The sequence below is a fragment of the Elephantulus edwardii genome, unplaced genomic scaffold, assembly GCF_000299155.1.
Source record: "Elephantulus edwardii isolate Elephantulus edwardi_28Jun2011 unplaced genomic scaffold, EleEdw1.0 scaffold00100, whole genome shotgun sequence".
NCBI lineage: Eukaryota > Metazoa > Chordata > Mammalia > Macroscelidea > Macroscelididae > Elephantulus > Elephantulus edwardii.
Genome location: NW_006399850.1, coordinates 6,511,565 through 6,533,930, shown reverse-complemented (window position 1 = coordinate 6,533,930; position 22,366 = coordinate 6,511,565). Strand labels below are relative to the sequence as shown.

General features: G+C 36.3%; 1 protein-coding gene across 3 annotated transcripts in view; it reads left to right on the top strand.

Annotated features, from left to right (window-relative positions):
• Nucleotides 1-2,432: 2,432 nt before the first annotated feature.
• The window catches only part of SEC23A (Sec23 homolog A (S. cerevisiae)), a 55,267-nt gene continuing 35,333 nt past the window's right edge, over nucleotides 2,433-22,366 (top strand). The window contains exons 1-9 of one of the 3 annotated variants that reach the window (XM_006891566.1): nucleotides 2,433-2,666; nucleotides 5,855-5,912; nucleotides 7,580-7,666; nucleotides 9,014-9,250; nucleotides 11,029-11,108; nucleotides 13,050-13,194; nucleotides 17,496-17,654; nucleotides 19,796-19,911; nucleotides 21,893-22,016. In XM_006891566.1, coding sequence (XP_006891628.1) covers nucleotides 2,443-2,666; nucleotides 5,855-5,912; nucleotides 7,580-7,666; nucleotides 9,014-9,250; nucleotides 11,029-11,108; nucleotides 13,050-13,194; nucleotides 17,496-17,654; nucleotides 19,796-19,911; nucleotides 21,893-22,016 — 1,230 coding nt within the window. In that variant the 5' untranslated portion in view covers nucleotides 2,433-2,442. The remainder of the gene's footprint in view (nucleotides 2,667-5,854; nucleotides 5,913-7,579; nucleotides 7,667-9,013; nucleotides 9,251-11,028; nucleotides 11,109-13,049; nucleotides 13,195-17,495; nucleotides 17,655-19,795; nucleotides 19,912-21,892; nucleotides 22,017-22,366) is intronic. The other 2 variants (XM_006891567.1, XM_006891568.1) reach the window with 2 other exon arrangements.

Genomic DNA, 22,366 nt, shown 5'->3' with positions numbered 1-22,366 from the left:
AAGACATACCTGTTCTTTTGGCAGTCCGTGGGATGAATATTCATTATTCCTCTCCAACAACACAACTCAAAGATACAGATTTTCTGTCATTCTTATTCATTGTCCAACTCTCAGATACATAACAAGTGCTTGAAAAGACCATGGCCTGAATCATGAACATATTAGTCTTTAAACTGACACCATTGCTCCTTAATATTTTGAGGAGGTCCTTGATAACCAACTTTCCCAATATAATATGCCCTTTTTGATTTCTTAACTATTAAGCATATTGATTGTGAATCCAAGTAAAATGAAGTCTTTGACAATTTCCATCTTCTCTCCATCTATTATGATGTTGCCTATTGGTCCCAGTGGTAAGAGTTTTGGCATCTTGATTTTGACATGCAATCCATATTGAAGAGTATAGTTTTTAATCTTCTGCCTTTTAGGAAGATCTTTTTTGTTATGTATAACGTTAAATATTTCCTTCTAGTTTTGGTGGAAATTTGTCATTGTCTGAGTAAAAAACTTTATGAGTTTTTAGTGGTTTATGTTTCTGAGAATATGTTTTCTAGAGAAGTGCAATTTACAGGACTAATATATGCTAGGGAGCTCTGGTGGTCTACTGGCTAGAAGCTGCACTACAGTCTCAAAAACCAGGCAGTTTTAATCCTCCTGTTGCTCCATGGGAGATGGATCAGCAATCTCCTCCCTTGAGAGTTACAGCCTCTGAAAACCTGCTGGAGGGTCAGCTGTGAGTCAGTTCTGACTTGATGGCACACCACAACAATATATGATATGTAATCGGGATGGGTGTGTCTGAGGCAATGCGATTGGAACAGCGTAGAGCAGGGTTTAGGGCTGTTGTGCAAAGGGTCGCTATGAGTTGCAAACGACTCAACGGCACCTAACAGTAACAACAGAATCATATTATTTATTTTTGTCTTTGTTTCCTATATGTCCACAAATAAATAGGATCTTATTTATTCTTCACTATAATTTTCAGGAGTGATAACAAAGAATGAAATTTTGAAAAAAAATTTTTTTTGTTAGAAATCTGCATAACAAAATATACATCCTTTCAACATTTTTTGCAGGTATAATTCCGGTTGCATTCTTTGCATTCTTTTACTCTTCTTGCTCTTTTTGCCTGTATCATTGGATCACCATTAGCGTAGTCTCTCTGTTCCCTGGATTTCTCTGCTTTTAGAGTTAACGGTTGTTTATTCTCACCTAGCTATCACTTTAAAAGAATGCTCTGAATTTTTTATAGTTGTGTTGTTCTTATGTGCTGTTGTTATGATTTGAAACTGACTCATAGCAGACTCTCCTGCAGGTTTTCAGACTCTGTAAGTTGCACAGGAAGAGATTGCTCATTTTTCTCCCGTGAAGCCACCGGTGGATTAAAACTGCTGTTTTGGGGTTGGTGGTGTAGCTCCTTACCACCAAGCTCCCTGAGCTCCCTGCATACTTTACTGTTGTTGTTATTGTGCACTGTCAAGTCAGAACTAACTCATAGCTAACACTTCACAGGGTTTTCAGGGGCTGTAAATGTCATGTCATAAGATTGCCTTTCTGCTGGAGAGATTTGGACAGGCATGTGTTCTTCACTATACGAGCTAAATTATTTTTTAAAGGTGACTTTATGGGATAGTTTTGATTAAAGATTAAAGATTAAAGATTATTGTAGTAATATGTTTGGGGCTTTCCTCCATCACAGTGAGTCTATAAATCTAGTTTCTATAAGAATTTGAAATTAATGTCCTTATTTTTCGTCCTTTTGATCAAAGATCCCTCTGTTGGATCATTGATCAAAATATTCAGTAATGGTAGCCAGAACTCTTCTGGTGCTGGCCATAATAGTTTATAGAGGCAGTGAGATCTCTAGTTCATTTCTGGCTCCATTTTCCTCTATTCTAAGTGACTAGAGATCAATTATGATGTCTTGAGTGACTTCTCAAAAGCTTTTAAAACCTCAGTTACTGCTTACTGAACTAGGAGTTTGAACAAAAACCTTATAAAAATTATTTGGACAATTGACTGGGAAGACCCTTGAAACCATGACCCTACAACTTTGAACCAAAAAAACTCTTCCTGAAAGACATTTTGTTATACGTAAGCATTCTGTACAACTGCTGTGTATCTTTTTTGTTAGTATTGAATTTTCTTACTATAGTTTTAAGATAATATATAGTATTGTATTTGCTTTTATGATTTCAAAGAATACAATGTCTTAGTGGGCCTAGTGGATATTGGGTGTGGAGAGCCCTTAAATATGTATTAAGTAGGATTATTGCTGCTTTTTAAAATTTTTGAAGAGAAATAGTTTAATTTGGCCACAATTCTTTACTAGTTGATATTGCTGAAAATAGGATAACCAAATTTGTTCTGTATTATCTTAATCAATTTCTAGATGTTTTTGTAAATAACTTTTTATTTTGTTATAGATAAGAAACAAACTTTATGATGACAACCTATTTGGAATTTATTCAACAAAATGAAGAACGAGATGGGGTTCGATTTAGCTGGAACGTTTGGCCATCAAGTCGACTGGAAGCTACGAGAATGGTTGTTCCAGTGGCAACTCTATTTACACCCCTCAAGGAGAGACCTGACTTACCTCCCATTCAATATGAGCCTGTTCTCTGTAGTAGGACCACTTGCCGTGCAGTTTTGAATCCTTTATGGTAATTAAAAATACAGGAAAATACTAATGTGTTATGAGTTTCAAAATATAGTGTTCTTTTTGCTCATTTATGTAAAACTGTCACAATGAGGACAGTGGGAAATCCAAAGAGCAGTACAATTTCAGAAACTTACTAGTTGTAGTGAGTGAATAATCAATATAAAGAGACCAAATGCAGGATTGGCACTATAAAGACTGTTATATTCTAGGAAAGAAAAGTACTGTTGGATTATCAGTGTTCACCAGTGCTAGCTTTGTAGCAGCCCAGTGTGTGTGATTAGGAAATTCTTAATCAAGAGGCATGGTGTATGAAAATTCTGTAGCTTCCTTTTATTTTATAAGCCCAAATCTTAGGAATCAGTAACTTTCTGTTATATTTGGAATGAAAAATTCAGACTCCCTCATCAAGATGTATAACGTCTTGTTGATCTAGCCTCGTTATTTCTGCTTCCATCTTGTACTGTTTTCTTTATTCTCATACAATTGCACTTTGTCCTTAGAGCACTCTTTTAGGTCCTTGAACATATCACATTTATTCTTACCTTGAAACTTGTATAGTAATTAACGAGTCTACATGATTTCTCAGCTCTAAGATTTTTCCCTTCTGGCTCCTTCTTATTCAGGTCCATTCAACTATCCAGTTAAGGAGTCCTCCCATTAGCTATGGCCTCCCAACAACCATGGTAGCTCTGGTGACTTAGTGGTAAGGAATTGTTTTGCAACCAAAAGGCACATGGTTGTAATCTACCAGCTGCTTTGCAGGAGAAAGATGGGCAGTCTCCTCCAATGTGATTTCCTGCCTTTGAAAACCTGTTGGAATTAGTTCAGTCTCAACGGTACATAACAACGTGTTAAGATATTCCTCCTGAACTTTCTTAGACTCTCTTTAATCTTCTTCCATCTTTCTTTTTTTATTTTTTAGAAAGCATTTTTGTTCTTGATTTGTTTACAAACTCTTTATTTCTTGTGTTTCATTCCTGTACATTGCATTTTATGTGATCATTCATAAACATTGTATTTCATTCTTATGTTGATGTGTTGCTAGGTGCCATCAAGTTGAGTATGGCTCATAATGACCCTATGAACAAGAGATCTGACTCCTGTTCTATCCTCATACTTCCTGACACACAAAAGACCATTGGAGCAGTGACCGTGCCACTCCACCCCTAGAGGGTCCTCTCTTTTGCTGACCCTCCACCCTTCCTAGCATCATGCCCCTCTCCAAAGAATTGCCTTTCCTAGCAGCATGCCAAAGTATGAGGCAAAGAAAGCCTCATCATTCTTAACCTTTAGCACTCTGGCTGCACCCTCTCCAAGACATAACTGTTTATTCTTTTGGCTGTCCATGGGATGTTCAGTGCTCTTCTCAAACACCACAACTCAAAGGCATCAATTCTTCTTCTTTCATCCTTATTCATTGTCCAGCTCTCAGATGCATAGCAAGTGATCGGAAAGACCATGGCCTGAATCAGATGCATCTTGATCTTCAAACTGACTTCATTACTCCTCAGTAATTTGGAGAGGTTTCTAACTGCAGGTATTCCCAATGCAGTGCGTTCTCTTATCTCCTGACTGCTCGTACCAAGGGTGTTAATTGTGGACCTATGTAAGATGAAGCTGTTGACAGTTTCAATCTCCCCTCCATCTATTATGACGTTGCCTATCAGTTAAGTGGTAAGAATTTTTTTTTCCTTGATATTGAGACACAGTCCATGCCAAAGGCTACCTTCCTTGATTTTCTACAATAGGTGCTTCAAGTACTCCTCACTTTCAGCAAGCAGTGTTGTGTTATCTACTTAATGTAAGTTATTGATGGGTCTCCAATCCTGATGCCACATTTCTTTTCATAGAGTCTAGCTTCTCAAAAAATTTTCTCAGCATACAGATTAGACAGGTGTGGTGAGAGAACACAACAATGATGCACTCCCTTCTTAATTTTAAACCATGTTGTGTTCCCCTACTCTGTTCGCACAGTAGCTTCCTGGTCCAGATATGGGTTCTGCATGAGCATAGTCTTCTCAGTGTCAGTCACAATTTGTCATGATCCACACAGTTGAATGCCTTTGCATAGTTAATAAAGTACAAATAGACTTTCTTCTGGTATTTATTTTCAGACAGAATCCATCTGGCATCAGCAGTAGTATCCCTTCCTAAATTCTACTTGAACTTCTGGCATTTCCCTGTCTATGTACTGTTTTAGCTGTTTTTGAATGATATTCAGTATGGTGTTTTATGCAATCATTCATATACATTATATTTTATATAATTAGGTATTGTTGATCTATGTGTATATCATTTTCCATTTTTACTATCTCTTACTAATTTATCTTGTATGTTTATACATCTTTTTATCTGTTGTCTATTATTCCTTTGTAAACTGTAAGCTTCATCGGAGCAGGAACCTTTTGGTCTTATTCATTGCTTTATCACTTTCTCTCTTTCATTGCTGTCAAGTCAGCACCTACTCATCACAGATTTTCAAGGGGTATTTGGGAGCCTGTAAAATCACACGGGCAGAGATTGCCCATCTTTCTCCTGCAGAGTAGCTTGTTACTGGAACTGGCAAAGAGGTGTTACCTTTGGGTGAGCAGTACAACTCTGTATAGTCTATGCCAGCACCTGGGATAATGGCTGGTACATATCAGGTGGAACTCGGGCCCATTGCATGTTGTATTGCTGATGCAAAGGTTGCGTGTCTCCCGCAGGTAAATTCCACCATCTACTCTGCTGGAGAGAGATGGGCATTTTCCTCTCTTTGTGATTTAGGGCCATGGAAACCTCGTGGAGGGTGGTTATGAGTCAGAATCGACTCTGTAGCAGTGAGACTGAGAAAGACTTATTAGGCATTCAGTAAATATCTTTTTTATGGGATGAATCGGTTTCCTAGATATAAGTATAGATATTACTAAATTCATTTGAAGGGGAAAATAAGATTACTTTAATATTTTTTATATTTGCTACATATTAAAAGCCATAATGTAGATTCATTATTTAGGGGAGTGAGTATGTGCTAAAGATTAGATATTGGAGCATATAAAAAGATATGACTTTTAAAAAAATGACTTTTAAAAGTGATCACATTGGAAATAAATTTGATTGTATTAATGTTTGGGGAAGAAGTTAATTGATTAAATTTTGAACTAAAATCTGAACTAATAAATTTGTTTATTTTTTCCCCTCTAAAATTAGCCAAGTGGATTATCGAGCAAAACTCTGGGCTTGCAATTTTTGTTACCAAAGGAATCAGGTAAGAATTCTGTGTTGAACGTACAACTCTTGTCACACAAATGTAGTTACTAGCCTTTCCCATGTTACATAATATTTTACAAAATTGCTGCTCCTGAATATTACATAGTAATTCATTATGTGACTGTATCATAATTTCTCAATCCATTCATTTGTTGATGGACATTTAGGCTGTTTCTGTGTTCTTGCCATTGTGAATAATACTGTCTCAAATATTGTGTCTTAGTTCTATTTTCCTTGGGGTATATTCCTAGCAGTGGAATATCTGAGTTATATGAAATTTCTGTGTTCAGCTTTTTGAGGAAATGCCAAACAGCCTTCCAGATTGGTTGTACCATTTTATAATCCCACCAACAGTATATGAGAGTTCAGTGTCTCCACATCCTCTCCAAAATGTTTTGCTTGCTATCCTGTAAAGATTGTTACTGCTACTGGGATGAGATGGTATTTTATTGTGGTTTTGATTTGCATCTCTTTTATTGCCAGTGAAGCATAATTAGTAGTATGTGTATACAGGTATGAAGGGGGAACAAGAGGGGAAAGGGCAGGTGGGAAATCACGGGCTGCAGAGTTTGGTGGGAAGAGTTGAAGGAATTAGGAAATACTAAGTTGAGACTTTAAAAAAGTGGAGTGATGGTGGGCATAGATGAATGGTGATTAATTTTATAAAGCACAATGCATGGGAGTGATCTTATGAAACAGTCAATGAAGGAGTGTGTACATGAATGAAAGATAGTGTACATGAATGAAACACAACAGATATGAATTTTGTATGCATACCAATATAAAATTAAAAAAATGAATAAGAAGGTTTGAGAGAATGTTAGCAGCTCTTTCAAAATATAATAAATTATAAGATATCTTTGAAAATATTTTTTTAAAAATATAGTTACTTGGCATAGCCACTAATGAAGATGGTGATATAGAAATATCATTTGACCCAGCAATTCCATTACTGGAAATATATCCTAAAGAATCCAGAGCCATGACTCGAACAGGTGTATGCACACTCGTGTTTATTTCTGCATTATTCACAGTAGCAAAGAGATGGAAGAAACTCAAGTACCCATCAACAAATGAATTCATAGCGAAACTATGGTACATTCACATAGTGGAATATTATTACACAGCATTGAAAAACTATGAACTCGTAAAACATTACACAGAATGGGGAAGCCTGGAGGCCATTATGCTGAGTGAAATATATCACTCACAAAAGGACAAATACTTCATACCACTGCTGATATAAAATAGGACAGACTTGGGGGCTATTGGCGAGAGAAAGGGAAAAGAATGGACACTGCATTAGATCCGATGAGGGGAAGAACTGTCAGAAAGGATTATATGAGTAGGCATTATGTATAGGAGAACAGTTTGCAACAAGGCATGCATTGCTGGGGGGGGGGCTTGGGAAGGGGAGGAAAATGTGCAACAATGAAAAGTTTTTCAATGTTTTAAAAAAAGTAGTTACTAAACTCTGTTCCAGTAAAAGTTAGTATAAAAAAAAATTTAAAAAGCATATTTGAAAGAAAGATAAAACAGCGATTTCTAATATGGTGAAAATACCCAGTTTTGAAATCATAGAATGAGCCGGAATTAGAATTGCTTTAGAATTTTATTGCTCTCTCTGGCAAATGGTTTGTTAGAAATTTTTTTTTCTCTTTGTAGTTTCCACCTACTTATGCTGGCATATATGAATTGAATCAACCAGCTGAACTTTTACCTCAGTTTTCCAGCATTGAATATGTCGTTCTGGTAAGAACATAAAAAAAAAAAAAATTAAGAAAGTTCATCCGATAAGTAATTTATGAATTTATAAGATCTTAAAGGCATTGTCTTTATTTCTTAAATCAAATTAGTAGAACATGAAAAAGATAATAACTGCCAAGGTCAATTTGCGTAATCTCTTATAGGTATTTGATGGTCAGAATTTTACTAGGTAGAGTGGTATGATCTTTTCTAATGAGTAGATCAATAAAGTATCACTTTTACTTTGTAGTTAGAAGGTCAGCCCACAAACATGACATGTCAGGATTATAGTGAAGCCTGCTGTTATATCCCTGAGTATAGCTTATGAAATCTTTTTTGTGTTGATCTCTGTTAGAAAAACTATTTCTTTCCTTTCTCTGGATAGTTTCCCACAGGTGTCAATACATTTAAAATCTAGAAAGAATAACATCCTTTATGAATGCTGCAAAGTAAACAGAATTGTGAGTCTCTTGAGGTAGTCCAACCTGATCAGTTCTCTGAAAATCTGGTTTTTTACTCTTCAGTGATATCTAGTTGACTCATAGCATCCTTATAAACAATAGGTTGGAGCCCTGTCTTGTTCCACCGTTCTCACAATCTCTGTCATTCTTGAACGCTTTGTTAAATGTGGTTGAGCCCACTGTGTCATTCCATCTTAGTGAGGGTCTCCTCTCTTTCACTGACCTTATTGAGGGTCTTTTATCTTTTTTATTTTCCTGAGGGTCTTTTATCTTTTGCTGACCTTTCCCAGTATAAATTTTAGACTTAGATGCTTATTTCGTAAAAATTACTTCATTTTCTTTTAAAATACGTATTTGCTGCTTTCTTAATTTTGAAATAATAATTAAAAAATACTTGTCATACTTAATGAGCCCTCAAGGAATTAAAATTAAATAAAATGAGGTGAAAATATCTTCTATATAGAGTTTGTAACCATATTTTTTCGCTTAACAGTGTTATGCTTTGGATATATCTTAATCACAGATGGTAGAATTGCTTTCTTTCTGAAATGACTTTTAGAATTCCATTGTATATGTTTTAAATTATTTAGTTAGTTTTCTCTTTGCTATTCTTGTATATTGTGAAGTGTTTGTTACTGTGTTTATTTAAAAACGTATTTTTTCGGGAGCTCTGGTGGCCTAATGGAAAGGAGCTGTAACTACAATCCCAGAGTCGCACGGTTCGAATTCACCAGATGCTCTGCCGGAGGAGGGAGGAACGATCTCCTCCTGTACCAGTCAGATCTGATTCGATGGTACACTCACACAAAAATAATAAAGTTTAAAAAAAAAATCTTTTTAAAAAAAAACAAAACAACTTATTTTTTCCTATTAATTAATTTTCTTTTAATAGCGTGGGCCTCAGATGCCTTTGATCTTCCTCTATGTGGTTGATACTTGTATGGAGGATGAAGATTTACAAGCCCTCAAGGAATCCATGCAGATGTCTTTAAGTCTTTTACCACCAACAGCTTTGGTTGGACTTATTACTTTTGGAAGAATGGTACAGGTTCATGAACTTGGATGTGAGGGCATTTCAAAAAGCTATGTCTTCAGGGGAACAAAAGATCTGTCTGCCAAACAACTACAGGTAAATAACCAAACAATAAAAATGGTAGCTCTGATCTCTGTCAGCATCTCTATGCCAATAAATGCCTCTGATTATGTTATTGTTGTTTTTATCTGCCATCAAATTGTCTGAGATGCATAGTGACCCTGTGTACAACAGCACTAAACCCTGCTCTATCCTGTGCCAATCTTACTGTCTCTGACACACCTACCTCCATTACCCCAGTCATTGAGTCAGTCCATCTCATCAAGGGTCTTTTTCTCCTGCTCTGTCCCTCCACCCTCCCAAGCATGATGTCCCTCTCCAAGGACTCGTACCTTCTTGCGACATGTTCAAAGTATGTCAGATGAAGCTTCAGAATACTTGCCTCCAAGGAGCAGCCTGGTTTAATCCTCTCAAGTATGAACCTGTTTGTTCTTAGTCCATGGTACATTCAGTACTCCTTTTCAACACCACAGCTCAAAGGCATCAATTCTCCTTCTCTCATCTATAGTAATTGTCAAGCTCTCTGACGCATAGAAAGTGATTGCAAAGACCATGGCCTGTTATCAGGTGCATCTTAGTCTCCAGAGTGACTTCGTTGCTCTTCGGTACTGTTCAGACATCTCTTAACAGCAGACTTTCCCAATGCAATTAGTCTTTTAATTTCCTGGCTGCTGGTGTCAAGAGTATTGACTGTGGAGCCAAGCAAACTAAAGCTCTTTACAATCTCAGTATCTTCACCTCTATTATGATGCTGCCACTTGACCCAGTGGTGAGAATTTTTGTTTTCTTGATGTTGAGTTTCAATCCATATTGAAGACTACAGTCCTTGACCTTCTGCAGCAAGCGCTTCAGGTCTTCCTCAGTTTCAGCAAGCAGGGTTGTGTCATCTGCACAATGCACATTATTGATGAATCTTCCTCCAATCCTGATGCCACATTTCTTCTGGTAGAGCCCAGCCTCCTGGATAATGTTTTCTCCATATAGATTAAAAACATCTCTGGCATACACCCTTCCCAATTTTGAACCATGCAGTGTTTTCCTTGCTCTGTTCTGAAGACTGCCTTCTGGTACAAGTATAGGTTTCCCATAAGCACGATCAAGTGTTCTGAGATCCCATTCTTCTCAGAGTCAGCCACAGTTTGTTGTGATCCACACAGTCAAACACCTTTGCGTAGTCAATGAAACACAGACATTCCTCTGGTATTCCCTGCTTTCAGCCAAGATCCATCTAACATTAGCTACAATATCCCTATATTATATTATGAATGACTAATGCAATTTTATTGTAACAAAGACTTCAAATTTTGTTTTGCCATCAGTTTCATTTTATTGTTGTTGTATACCGTGGAGTCAGACCAGCTCATAGGTGATTCTCCAGCAGGTTTTCAGAGGCAGTAAATCACACAGGATGAGATTGCCCATCCTTATCCTTTTTAGCAGTTGGTGGATTTCACCTGCATACCTTTGTGTTCCTAGTGCCATTCTTTACCAGTAAGCCACTAGAACTCCCTATCTGTTTTATAGCCACTTGAAAACCTATAGGGTCACCAGTGAGTGAGTATAAATAAAATATTCCTGGAGCTAGTACCCATCTACCATTTCCTTTGCCCACAGAACACCTTGCTCTTTCATAGTGATTATTTTCTTCATTGTTGTTTGACAGTCTCCCCTAACTAGACTGTTTACCATCTGAGGAAAAAGGCCTTGTGTTCTTTATTTTTGTGTTTCTAATTCTGGGTCTAACACTTGCTCATGAAAATCTGTTAATCTTTTTACAAGTAACTAAATAAATATAACACAGATTCTCTTTACAGGAAATGCTTGGCCTCTCAAAGGTACCTGTTACTCAAGCAACACGTGGTCCTCAAGTGCAGCAGCCACCTCCTTCGAATAGGTAATATTTGAATTTAGCAGGGAGAACTTTACGATTCGTGCAGCTATTTCAAGCATTCCATACCTTGGCATTTGGGAATACTTTATTGTTAAATATTTCCGGAAATAGAACTAGAATGCAGTGTTGCATTGTTGTTAGGCCTCATTGACAGTGATTTGTACCCATCCCATAAACATCAGTTTGGAACCCTCCCCTGTCCTGCACCATTGTCATGATCTCTACCATGATCAATCCCATAATTGTAGTAGTACTGCTTTTTAAAGAGTTGAGGCTGAATCATGTCAATGAAATGTTTAGATCATCATTAATACAAAAAAAGAGTACTTTACATTTTGATACATAACTGATTCTGAACCTTTAGGTTCAGAAAAATGTCATTTTTGTGGTTGGAAGGCAGCCAAGCAAAAGCAGACCTCAAACACTTCTTGCCCAGCTAACCTCAGAAGTATCTTTCCGTATTCTTCCTTATCAGAGATGATAGCACTAAAACTGTGTTGATGTATCTTCTCATAATTAATACAAGTAGCTTTAAAGTTTACTAGATTGGTCAAGGAAAGATTATGTTATCAAGTAGTACTTGATTATGTGTTCTCTTTTGAGCAGTTCACAGTAGCATCCACATTTCATGGGGACCCAACTCAGACTTAGAAACTCTAGAAGGTGGAGACCAATTGTTGTTATGTGCTGTTAAGTTGCTTGTGACTCATAGCGACCCTCTGTACAACAGCCCTAAAATCTGCTCTGTCCTGTGCCAGTCACTGAATTATTCCACCTCATAGAGGGCCTTCCATTCCTGCGCTGTCCCTCCACCTTCCCAAGTATGATGTCCTTCTCTAAGGACCGGTTCCTCCTTACAACATGTCCAAAGTATGTTACACGGAGCCTCAGAATCCTTGTCTCCAAGGAGCCACCCAGTTTAACCCTTTCCAGGATGAATCTGTTTGTTTTCCTAGCAGTCCATGGTGCTCTTAGTACTGTTCTCCAGCACTACAGCTCAAAGGCATCAATTCTCCTTCTGTCCTCCTTGGTCATTGTCCAACTCTCTGATGCATAACAGGTGATTGTGAAGACCATGGCCTGTATCAGATGCACCTTAGTCTCCAAAGAGATACCATTGCTCTTCAGTACTTTGGAGAGGTCCCTTAACAGCAGACTTTGCCATGGCAATACGCCTTTTAATTTTCTGGCTACTGGTGCCAAGAGTGTTGACTGTGGAGCTAAGCAAACTAAAGCTGTGAACAATCTCAGTCTCTTCACCATCCATCCTGATGCTGCCAATTGGTCCAGTGGTGAGAATCTTTGTCTTCTTGACATTGAACCTCAGTCCATATTGGAGCCTACAGTCCTTGACCCTCTGCAGCAAGCGCTTCAGGTCCTCCTCAGAGGACCTACTACTGGAGACCAGTAGTCTGTTTTTAAACAAGCCTTCCAGCCAATTGTGATTATACTAAATTTTAAGACCCATGAACTCATAGTGCATTGGAAGAATTTTACCTTTTTTAAAAAAAATTTTTACTTTTTTTGTGTGTACCCTAAAATCAGATCTGATTGGTACAGGAGGAGATTGCCCCTTCTTCTTCAGCAGAGCATCTGGTGAATTCAAACTGAGAATTTTACTTTATTTTTAAGAAAATAAGCCATTTAACTTTTTTTAACATAACTCAGTTTTATTTCACCATTTAACTTTTTTTTTATTATTTGTGTGTGTGTACCATCAAATCAGATCTGACTGGTACAGGAGGAGATTGTTCCTCCTTCTTCAGCAGAGCATCTGGTGGATTTGAACCACACACCTGCGGGATTGCAGTGCAGCTTCTTGCCACTAGGCCACCAGAGCTTGCTGCCATTTAACTTTTTAACCCTAACTCTTGCACGTAATAGAAAATAGAACCTTAATCCACAAATACTTTAAATGATACTTTATTTGGTTTTGTTTTGTAGATTCTTACAGCCAGTGCAAAAAATAGACATGAATCTCACAGATCTACTGGGAGAACTTCAGCGAGATCCTTGGCCTGTCCCACAGGGAAAGAGACCTTTGCGCTCCTCTGGTGTGGCACTTTCCATAGCTGTAGGGTTGCTTGAAGTAGGTAATGGGAAAAGATGGGTTTTTCTTTTCTGGAATATAGGGGTGTGTGTGTTTGTGCGCACGTGCAATAGTATATACAAGGGAATGTTGAGTGAAAGAAATCAAATCAGTGAGTATATGATTGTACTTCTAAAAAGTTCTGTTATCTTTTTTTGTGCAGAGAGAGAGAGGACTTGGAAGGATAGTCCTCCTACTTTTTCTAGTGGTTGGATTTGGGAAGTTTTAAAAAAAGAAGAATTAGAATTTTTACACTCCATTTTTATCTTAGCTTCTTAATTAGAAGAGTTTTTTAAAAATAAATTTTTTTAAAACTTGAAATAATATAGAATGTACAGAAAAGTTCCAGATATTCTGCAAAGAACATTTTTTTTCCCTGAACTGTTTGAAATTAAATTGCGGACATAATGTTTTGTACCCTAAGTACTTCAGCTGTATTTCCTGTAAAGCAGGATGTTGTACACACCACAACTGTTAAAGCCTAACCATTAACTCTGAGGCAGTTGTTAGGTACTGTCTAGTCGACTCTGACCCAGAGCCACCTTATGTACAACAGATGGAAGCCTTGTGAGACCCTGCACCATCCCCACAACCTCTGTTGAGCAGTAGTACTCTCTCGTGCTCAGACTCCACCATTTAGACTTTGCCACTTGTCCTAATAATTTTTTTTTATTAAAAGGATTAATTTCATAAACATGCATTGCAGTTAGTTAGCAGTTAAATCTTTTTATCTTCTCTCTGGAACTCTTGACCTTTATGACTTTAGTACCTTGAATAATTCAAGTCAGTTCTTTTGTCCTTTGATTTGGATTTTCCTGGCATGTCTTCATGATTTGAGTCAAGCCGGCATCATTGGCACAAGTGTCAGAGAAGTAATGTGTTCTTACTGCAGTGTATGAGATAACCCACAATTGTCATTTGTAGCACTCCTGGTGATACTGATTTTGACCACGCCATGAAGTCAGTTTCTTATTATAGAATTACATTCCCTCCATCCTTTGTAAGTAATAAAGCATTGTATGTGAGGATCTTTGAAACTGTCAATATCCTGTACCTTCTCAAACTTTCCTTTTATTCTTTTATTTATTACTTTCTCTGTGAACTAATTAGTATTATATTCTGAGGTATAATCTGTTACTAGATTCTCTGAGTGGTACAAATGGTCAAGCATTTGGTTGTTAGCCTAATAACACCACTCAGAGGTGCCTCTCAGAAGGCAGGTCTGACTCTATTTTCAAAAGATCGCAGCCTTGAAAATCCTATAGATAAGTTTTACTCTATACATACAGGCTTCCCACGAGTCACCATTGATTCACAAATCAAATAATGATGTGTTACTGTTTATTTTTCTTTTATTTTTTAGAAAATTTGCAAGAATGGTTCAAAGAATATACCTCTTACTTTACCTCAACTCAGTGTGACTTCTTGCTGTAGAGTTGGAACCAACTCACAGCTGACTGTCCAGTAGGTTTCTGAGGCTCTGAATCACATGGAAGGAGATTGTCCATCTTTCTCCTGAAGAGTGGCTGGTGGATTTGTACCTTTGGAGAGGCACTGCCTTTGGTTAACAGTGAAGCTCCCTAGTGCATCTGGGGGACTGAGCCACCAGATTTTACATCTGTATTGTTGCTGTTGTGTGCTGTTGAGTTGGACCTCACTCATAGCTTACTTTTCAGCAGGTTTTCAGAGGCAGTAAATCGCACAGGAGGAGATTTCCATCTATATTCTACTGGGCAGTTGGTGGCTGAGAATTTTGACTCTTTGGGATTGCAGCCCAATTCTCAGCACTAGGCTCCCAGAACTCCCTTTACATGTATATATGTGTATGTATACAGGGAGCTCTGGTGGCTTAGTGATTAGGAGTTAGGCACAAAGTCTGAATCTACCAACTGCTCCTCAGGATAGGCATTCGCCTGTATAGTTTACTGCCTCTGAAAACCCACTGACGGATCAGCTATGAGTCGGTTCCAACTTGACAGTACATAACCACAACATATATAGTTATATCTGTGTGTGTATGTGTAATGCTTTATCTTTTCATCTTTCGCTTTTCCTCTCCTCTTTCTTTACTTCATATATATATATATATATATATATATATATATATATTCATATATTCATTTTCCCCAAAAGTTTATTGAAATTCTATTTTTATTAGTGTGTTTATTGAAAAAACAATGATCCTGACTCGGTTATCACATATAAAAGGCAAAATAAACTTTCAAGGAACTAATTTTCTCATCAATTTGGAGGAGCTAGTAGCCTGATGCCACAGTACTGTCATTACTCTTTCCATTCTGTGAACGTTTATGATGTTTCTTTGACTTTTCAGAGAAGAGTGAACTGGGGGTGGGGGTGAGGTGGGCGGGGAGAAAAGTGCAACAATGAATGAATGGAAATCCAAAATCTCTGTAAATGTTCATTGAAATGAATTAACCCCCCCCAAAACCTCCCCCCCAACCCCCCCCCCCCAAAACCTTGTCCCATTAGAAGCATCAAAACTCAGATTCTTCATGCCTTTAATAGTTTTCCATGATCAAAACAAAGCCTGCCCTGATAGGTAAAAGATGTTTAGTCCATCATTTCAACTTCCAGCAATCTTTAAGACCTGAGAAAAACACTTAATAATAATGGAAGTGCAATCTCTATGTTCCTCAAATAATCACACAAAATAATTATAGAATTTTTTTATCAGTGTTTTAAATTACAGAAACGCTAAAGACTTGTCCTGTTTCCTCTGATGTTTACTGTAACCAATTCTATTCATCCTCCCTCAGCATTCAATTTCTGGGCTAAGGAACTTCTCTGCACTCGCTTTCTACATAGAGCAGTTCTTGGTAGCCATTAACTGCCTACTGTAGTTTTTTGATCCATTAATCTTTCTTTTAGCTACAAGTGTGCAGATTTGGAGCTTCTCAGGTGGGAAGATCTAGTTGACCTTTAGTATATGGGATATATTGGTTCACTTCTTTTGTCAGTCTAATCTAATCATCTGTTTGCATTCCTCAAATTTTCTGCACTTTTGGTTTTTTTTATAGGCTGTGAAAACTCTTTTCTTTTTTTAAAAATACTGTCTTTTATCTTCACTAGTATTTTGGGAGGAAAGAAAGAAAGGTTGGAGTACTTAGTCCATCTGCTTGAATTGAAAGTATATGTAATGCTTATGTTTTAAGCATGAAAACCAAAATAATCACAACAGAAACAAAAGATGATGCTTTCTCTTATTTTGTCTTTTCTTCTCAATCCAGGACTAGTTATTGGAAGGAGAAAGAGGCTTATTTATAGAGCTTAGGTTTATAGGTTATTTCAAAATTAGGAATCTACTGTTGTTTACAATAGGATTTCAGAAGAAACATGTTTTTTTTTTAAATTTATTTTATTTCATTATTTTTTTTGTGTGTGTGTACCGTCAAATCAGATCTGACTGGTACAGGAAGTGATTTTTTCCTCCTTCTCCAGCAGAACATCTGGTGGATTCGAACCATGCACCTCTGAGATTGCAGTTGCAGCTTCTTGCCACTAGGTCACCCAGAAGAAACATGTTAAAAATTTGTATCTGCAGGGGTTTTTTTTTTTGTGATTGTCATTTTTCTGTGAACAGTGAAAATACTTATAATGGGAAAATAAATGTTTCTCTGAATGAACAAGTAAGTGAAAACTATACAGACCCTTATAGAACTGTTTTGTTTTTTCCTTAGTGAAGTTTTGGTGTGTGCCTGGTTTGATGTGTAGCTTAAAATGTAGGACATTAGCATACTTGGATCATTAGATCATCACTGATAATGGGAAATAGGAATTTTTAAAAGAATAATCATTTAGTAGCTCTTTGAAACAGTTTCTCTGAAATTAAAATAGAAAGTAAAACTTAAACATCTTCCTAATTTTAGATGTGACTGACAATACACACTAGTCTGAATTTTGTAGTATTAGTGTTATGTCCTTATTTTTAAATTTCGTTTTGAACATTGGATTGTTTTGTTTCTTAGGAAATAAAAGAAATGATGTTTTTCAGAAAGCTTTAAGAGTATCTAAACATTTTTTTTAAACATTTTTTTAAATTTAATTTAATTTTATTATTATTTTGTGTGTCTGTGTACCGTCAAATTGGATCTGACTGGTACAGGAGACTGTCCCTCCTTTCCTGGCAGAGCATCTGGTGGATTCAAACCATGCACCTCTGGGATTGCAGTGCAGCTTCTTGCCACTAGGCCACCAGAGCTCCCCTCTAAACATTTTTTTATCTGAAATGTATATCATATCTTCCTTTGAGCTAGTTTTGATCATCACTTTTTTCTCTTTAGTGTACTTTTCCCAACACTGGTGCTCATATTATGATGTTCATTGGTGGTCCAGCTACTCAGGGTCCTGGAATGGTAGTTGGAGATGAACTGAAGACACCTATACGATCATGGCATGACATTGAAAAAGACAATGCCAAATACGTGAAAAAGGCAACCAAGGTAATTTATTGTTAAGTCTTTATGCCTTATTAGAAAATAAATATTCACTTGATGGGAGAGGAAGAATATGAATATTAATAATAGAAATTATTATTTTAAAGCCTGATATCATAGCTGCAATTTACATTTGGAGAAATGTTCTCTCTTTTTTCTTGATAACTAAATTAGCAATTTTTCTTATAAAAATGTTATATGAGAGACCAGCAAGCATTGTAGAAGTTTTACTTCTGTGTGATATTTTTAATATTCATTTTAAAGTGTTTGATTTTTTTTAGGAAAATGTCTTGAGTTTTTCAGTTTACATTTCCAAGATGCTGTCCTAGACATATATTCTAAACATATGTAGTGTACTTCGACTGAATAGTCAGTTATTTTCCTTTAGTTGTTTTTTGTTCTTATAAATGCTCTTTATTTTGTTATGTGAATGTATTTTCACAAATGTTGATTCAGAAATAAATTCAGTTTGCTGATAGTTGCCATTATTATTTAAATTTTCTGTTTGATAATTTTTAATACAGTCATGTTGGGAGCAATGGTGTCTCTCTGGAGACTAAGGTGTGTCTGATACAGGCCGTGGTCTTTGCTATCACTTGTTTTGCATGAGAGAGTTGGACAATGACTAGGGAGGATAGAAGGAGAATTGACGCCTTTGAGCTGTGGTGCTGGAGAAGAGTATTGAATGTACCATGGACTGCTGGGAAAACAAACAGGACAGAGCAGAATTTAGGGCTGTTGTACATAGGGTCGCAATGAGTCGCAAGCGACTTGATGGCATATAACAACAACAACAACAACAACAACAGTTTTTTATTACCTTTTTTTAAAAAAAAATTTTAAATTATTATTATTTTGTGTACCATCAAAGCGGATCTGACTGGTACAGGAAGAGATTGCCCCTCCTTCTCTGACAGATGATCTGGTAGATTCAGACCACCTACCTCTGGGATTGCAGTGCAGCTCCTTGCCCCTAGGCCACAGAGCTCCCTTATTTACCTTTTTTAAAAAGTAGTTAAGGACAGATACTCCATTACTGTGAGACTGCTTTTTCCTGCCAACTAAGTTTTCACTAAATTTTTTAATTGTCATTCTGTTTTCAGATGTTTTCCTTGTTAGTTGAGCCAAGTGAAAGATCTGTGTGTTATTTGTTATTCTATTATGTTTTTACACCTTCAGGGTGATACTCAATCTGTCATTGTTCTTCAAGTTTACTTAATTAATCTGTTAGAAAGAAAGGCTTTTTATTTTCTTTTTTAATTTATTATTAATTTCAATGAAAATTTACTGAGACTTTGGATTTCATTCATTGTTGCACTTTTCTCCCCTCCCAACCCTCCCCTGTAGTACACTACCCTCTTAGAAAAGTAAAAGAAAAATTTTTTCATTGTTTTATAATCCCTCCCCCTAGGTCCACTCCACTATGCAGCCTTTGCTTTGGACTCCTGTCATGACACAAATAGCTAATCACATTTCCCTTTTAAACAGTTTTCTCCCTCAACTGTTTCAATGTAATATACATTATTGAACCCATCTTTCTCAGTCTCCCCCCAACCCCAATGTCAGTCCTGTCTTACAACAGTGGCACCATGCAGTATTTGTCCTTTTGTGACTGGGATACTTCACTCAGCATAATGTCCTCCCGGCTCACCCATTTGAATAATATTGCATGAGTTCCTTGTTTTTCAATGCAGCATAGTATTCCATTGTGTGAATATACCACAGCTTCTCTATCCATTTGTTTGTTGATGGGCACTTAGGCTGTCTCCAACTCTTTGCTATTGTGAACAAAGCCGCGATAAACATGGGTGTGCATATATCTGCTTGGATGTCAGTTATGGTCTTTTTGGGGTATATTCCCAGTATTGGAATTGCTGGATCAAATTGTATCTCAATTTGCCACTTTTGAGAAAGCGCCATACTGCCTTCCACAGTGGTTGCACCGAAAGAATGGCTTTTAAAGAAAAGAACATGAAAATCTTAGACTTACTTAGGCTGTTTTGTTAGCTATTACATGAAATGAGAATAATATTTAAAATAGATTTTTATTTCATTCCCTGATGATTTAGATATTTTAATAGAAAACATTTTGTAGGATGATTAAGTTTATGTGGTATTTTAATTTGATTTTTAAAAATCTTTTGTAGCATTTTGAAGCATTGGCTAATAGAGCTGCTACAACTGGTCATGTTATTGATATCTATGCATGTGCATTAGATCAGACAGGCCTCCTGGAAATGAAATGCTGCCCCAACCTTACTGGGTATGTATTTAAATAATTTTAATTATAAATTATGCAGTAAACAATATTAACAGTTTGAGGGGGAAATCAGTCATTATCTGTCATCTTTAGGCAACAGCTATTGTCAGGGTGGGGTTTTTTTTGGTTTTTTTTTTTTTTAATATTCAGTACAATTCACTTTAATCTTTCTCATAAAATCTGGAAAAGATAATTACCTTGCCCTCAAATTTCTTTTTTATCAACTTTATTGAAATGCAATTCACATATCATCCATTTAAATGGTACAGTTCCATGAGCTCTTAATATTTCAAAAGAATCACTGTGATTCTTTTAAAATTTTCATTATTTAGTTGTAACTGAGAATATAGAAACAACTCAACCATTTATGTATATTTCATAATTACATTCTTTGAGTTATACAGTCATTCTTGCCTATTGTTTCTGAATTGTTTCTCTCCTTTAAACAGACTCACTCCCCCTACAGTTCCTATCTAATAATTTGAATTAATACAATATTGATCTTAAAAGAACAGAATACTTCAGAACAGAATATTCTTTACTAGATATACCGTATTCTTGTTTGATTTTAAGAAGACTTCTGTGGAGAGTTTTGGCTTAAGATTTAAAGATTATTTCAGGACAGTAATGTCAAGAATTCAGCCAATCTTTATGGTCCTAGGAAGTTTGTATTCTATGATAATTTGAAGTTCTTTTCTGAATTTTTGCCTTCTTAATTGGAATTCCTCTTAAGAAATCTTTGAATAAAATATTCGGTAACAGCTGACACCATGCAGTTCAGGTCTCATGACAAAGGACACATGGAGTCAGTTATCCACTTACTGTGTATTTTCCTATGCCTGATTCTTCAGCTTCCTCTGTTGTTCCAGGTGAAAGGAAACCAGTTGTCATCACTGTAATTTAATTTTAGTGCAGTTTCTTTTCCCAAGAAAGACATTTTGTAATGATTAGCAGTCCCTCTTCCCACTAGCCCCACATCCACTGTAGGCAGGTACTGAACTCTTTTTGTCTAGACATACCTGTTCTTGGTATTTCATATAAATGGAATCATACGGTATTTATTTTCTTGTCTTCTTTCACTCATGGTGGTGTAGTCCATAGGAAGTTGCTCTGCTAACCCAAAGGTGGTGCTTCCCCAGGAATTCAAATCCACTAGTGGCTCCTCTGGAGAAAGATGAGCAATCTTCTCCCGTGTGAGTTACAGCCTCTGTAAGCCTGCAGGAGGATCAGCTCTGAGTAGGTTCCCATTTCATGGCTGAGCTACTTTGAGTTTTCTTTCACTCTATATAATGTTTCCAAGGTTCCTTGATAAAATAATCAATTTCTTCATAAAAAATGAGTAAAGGATCCAATGTCATTCAAGAACATTGCATTGTATGGATAACATTACTTTCTGTTTTATCCATTGTTTTATGGATATTTGCACTTTACCTTTTTTACTATTGTGAATAATGTTGCTTTTGAACATTTATGTATAAATTTTTCTCTGGATATTGGTTTCTCTTATATATCTAGAAAAGGAAAACCATAGAGTTTCCTCTGAAGGCCTTCAAGTGAAGCTCACCTACATTGTTTGAGGATACTGTCTTTTACTTAAAGTCAGCTAAATGATAATGAAATGACATTGACAAAATACCTCTATAGTATACCTATATACACCAGACTAGTGTTTGACCTACCAAGTGTGCATTACAACCTACTCCTGTTGACATAAAATTGACCGTCACATGTCTTTATCTCAGTTTTTATATTTAAAATGGTTTTATCTGATTTAAGATAACTTTTTATTTGCATGATCTTTATATTCTTATTTGTTGGGGAGGAAGATGTTAAGTCTCTTTTTTAGGGGAAGTATATTAAAATGCAGAAGCAATCAATTAAACTTAGATTGAATTTTTATCTTCAGAATTTGATGGTAATTTAATTTTCTGTTTTTACACATGTACCTTTTTCACCTACTTTATTTTTTGTTCTTTCCATTTAGAGGGTACATGGTAATGGGTGATTCTTTCAACACTTCCTTATTCAAGCAAACTTTTCAAAGAGTCTTTACTAAAGATATGCATGGACAATTTAAGATGGGCTTTGGTGGTACATTGGAAATAAAGGTAAGACTCAAACCTTGATGTCTGGCAAGTGATCAAGAGAGAATATTTTAATCTTGACTGCCATTTCAGTGAATGATCAATCGAGTTCAGTGTAGGTTTTAAAAATAGTGGTTATTTTATATTTAAACCCAGAGTTGGAGATTTTGACCACCAGAAATAGATGCCATTAAATTTTATATTTTAAAGATGATTAAAATTTATATTTTTAAGACCATTAAACTTTTATATTTTGGTACTTCTAAATTACCTTCTGGCAGTTCTCTGCTAATGTGGTATTCTAGTCATTTTTGTATAGTCTTCAGTAGAATCTTGCTTGATGTGGAATCAGTGATATTATTCTGTAGTTTCCA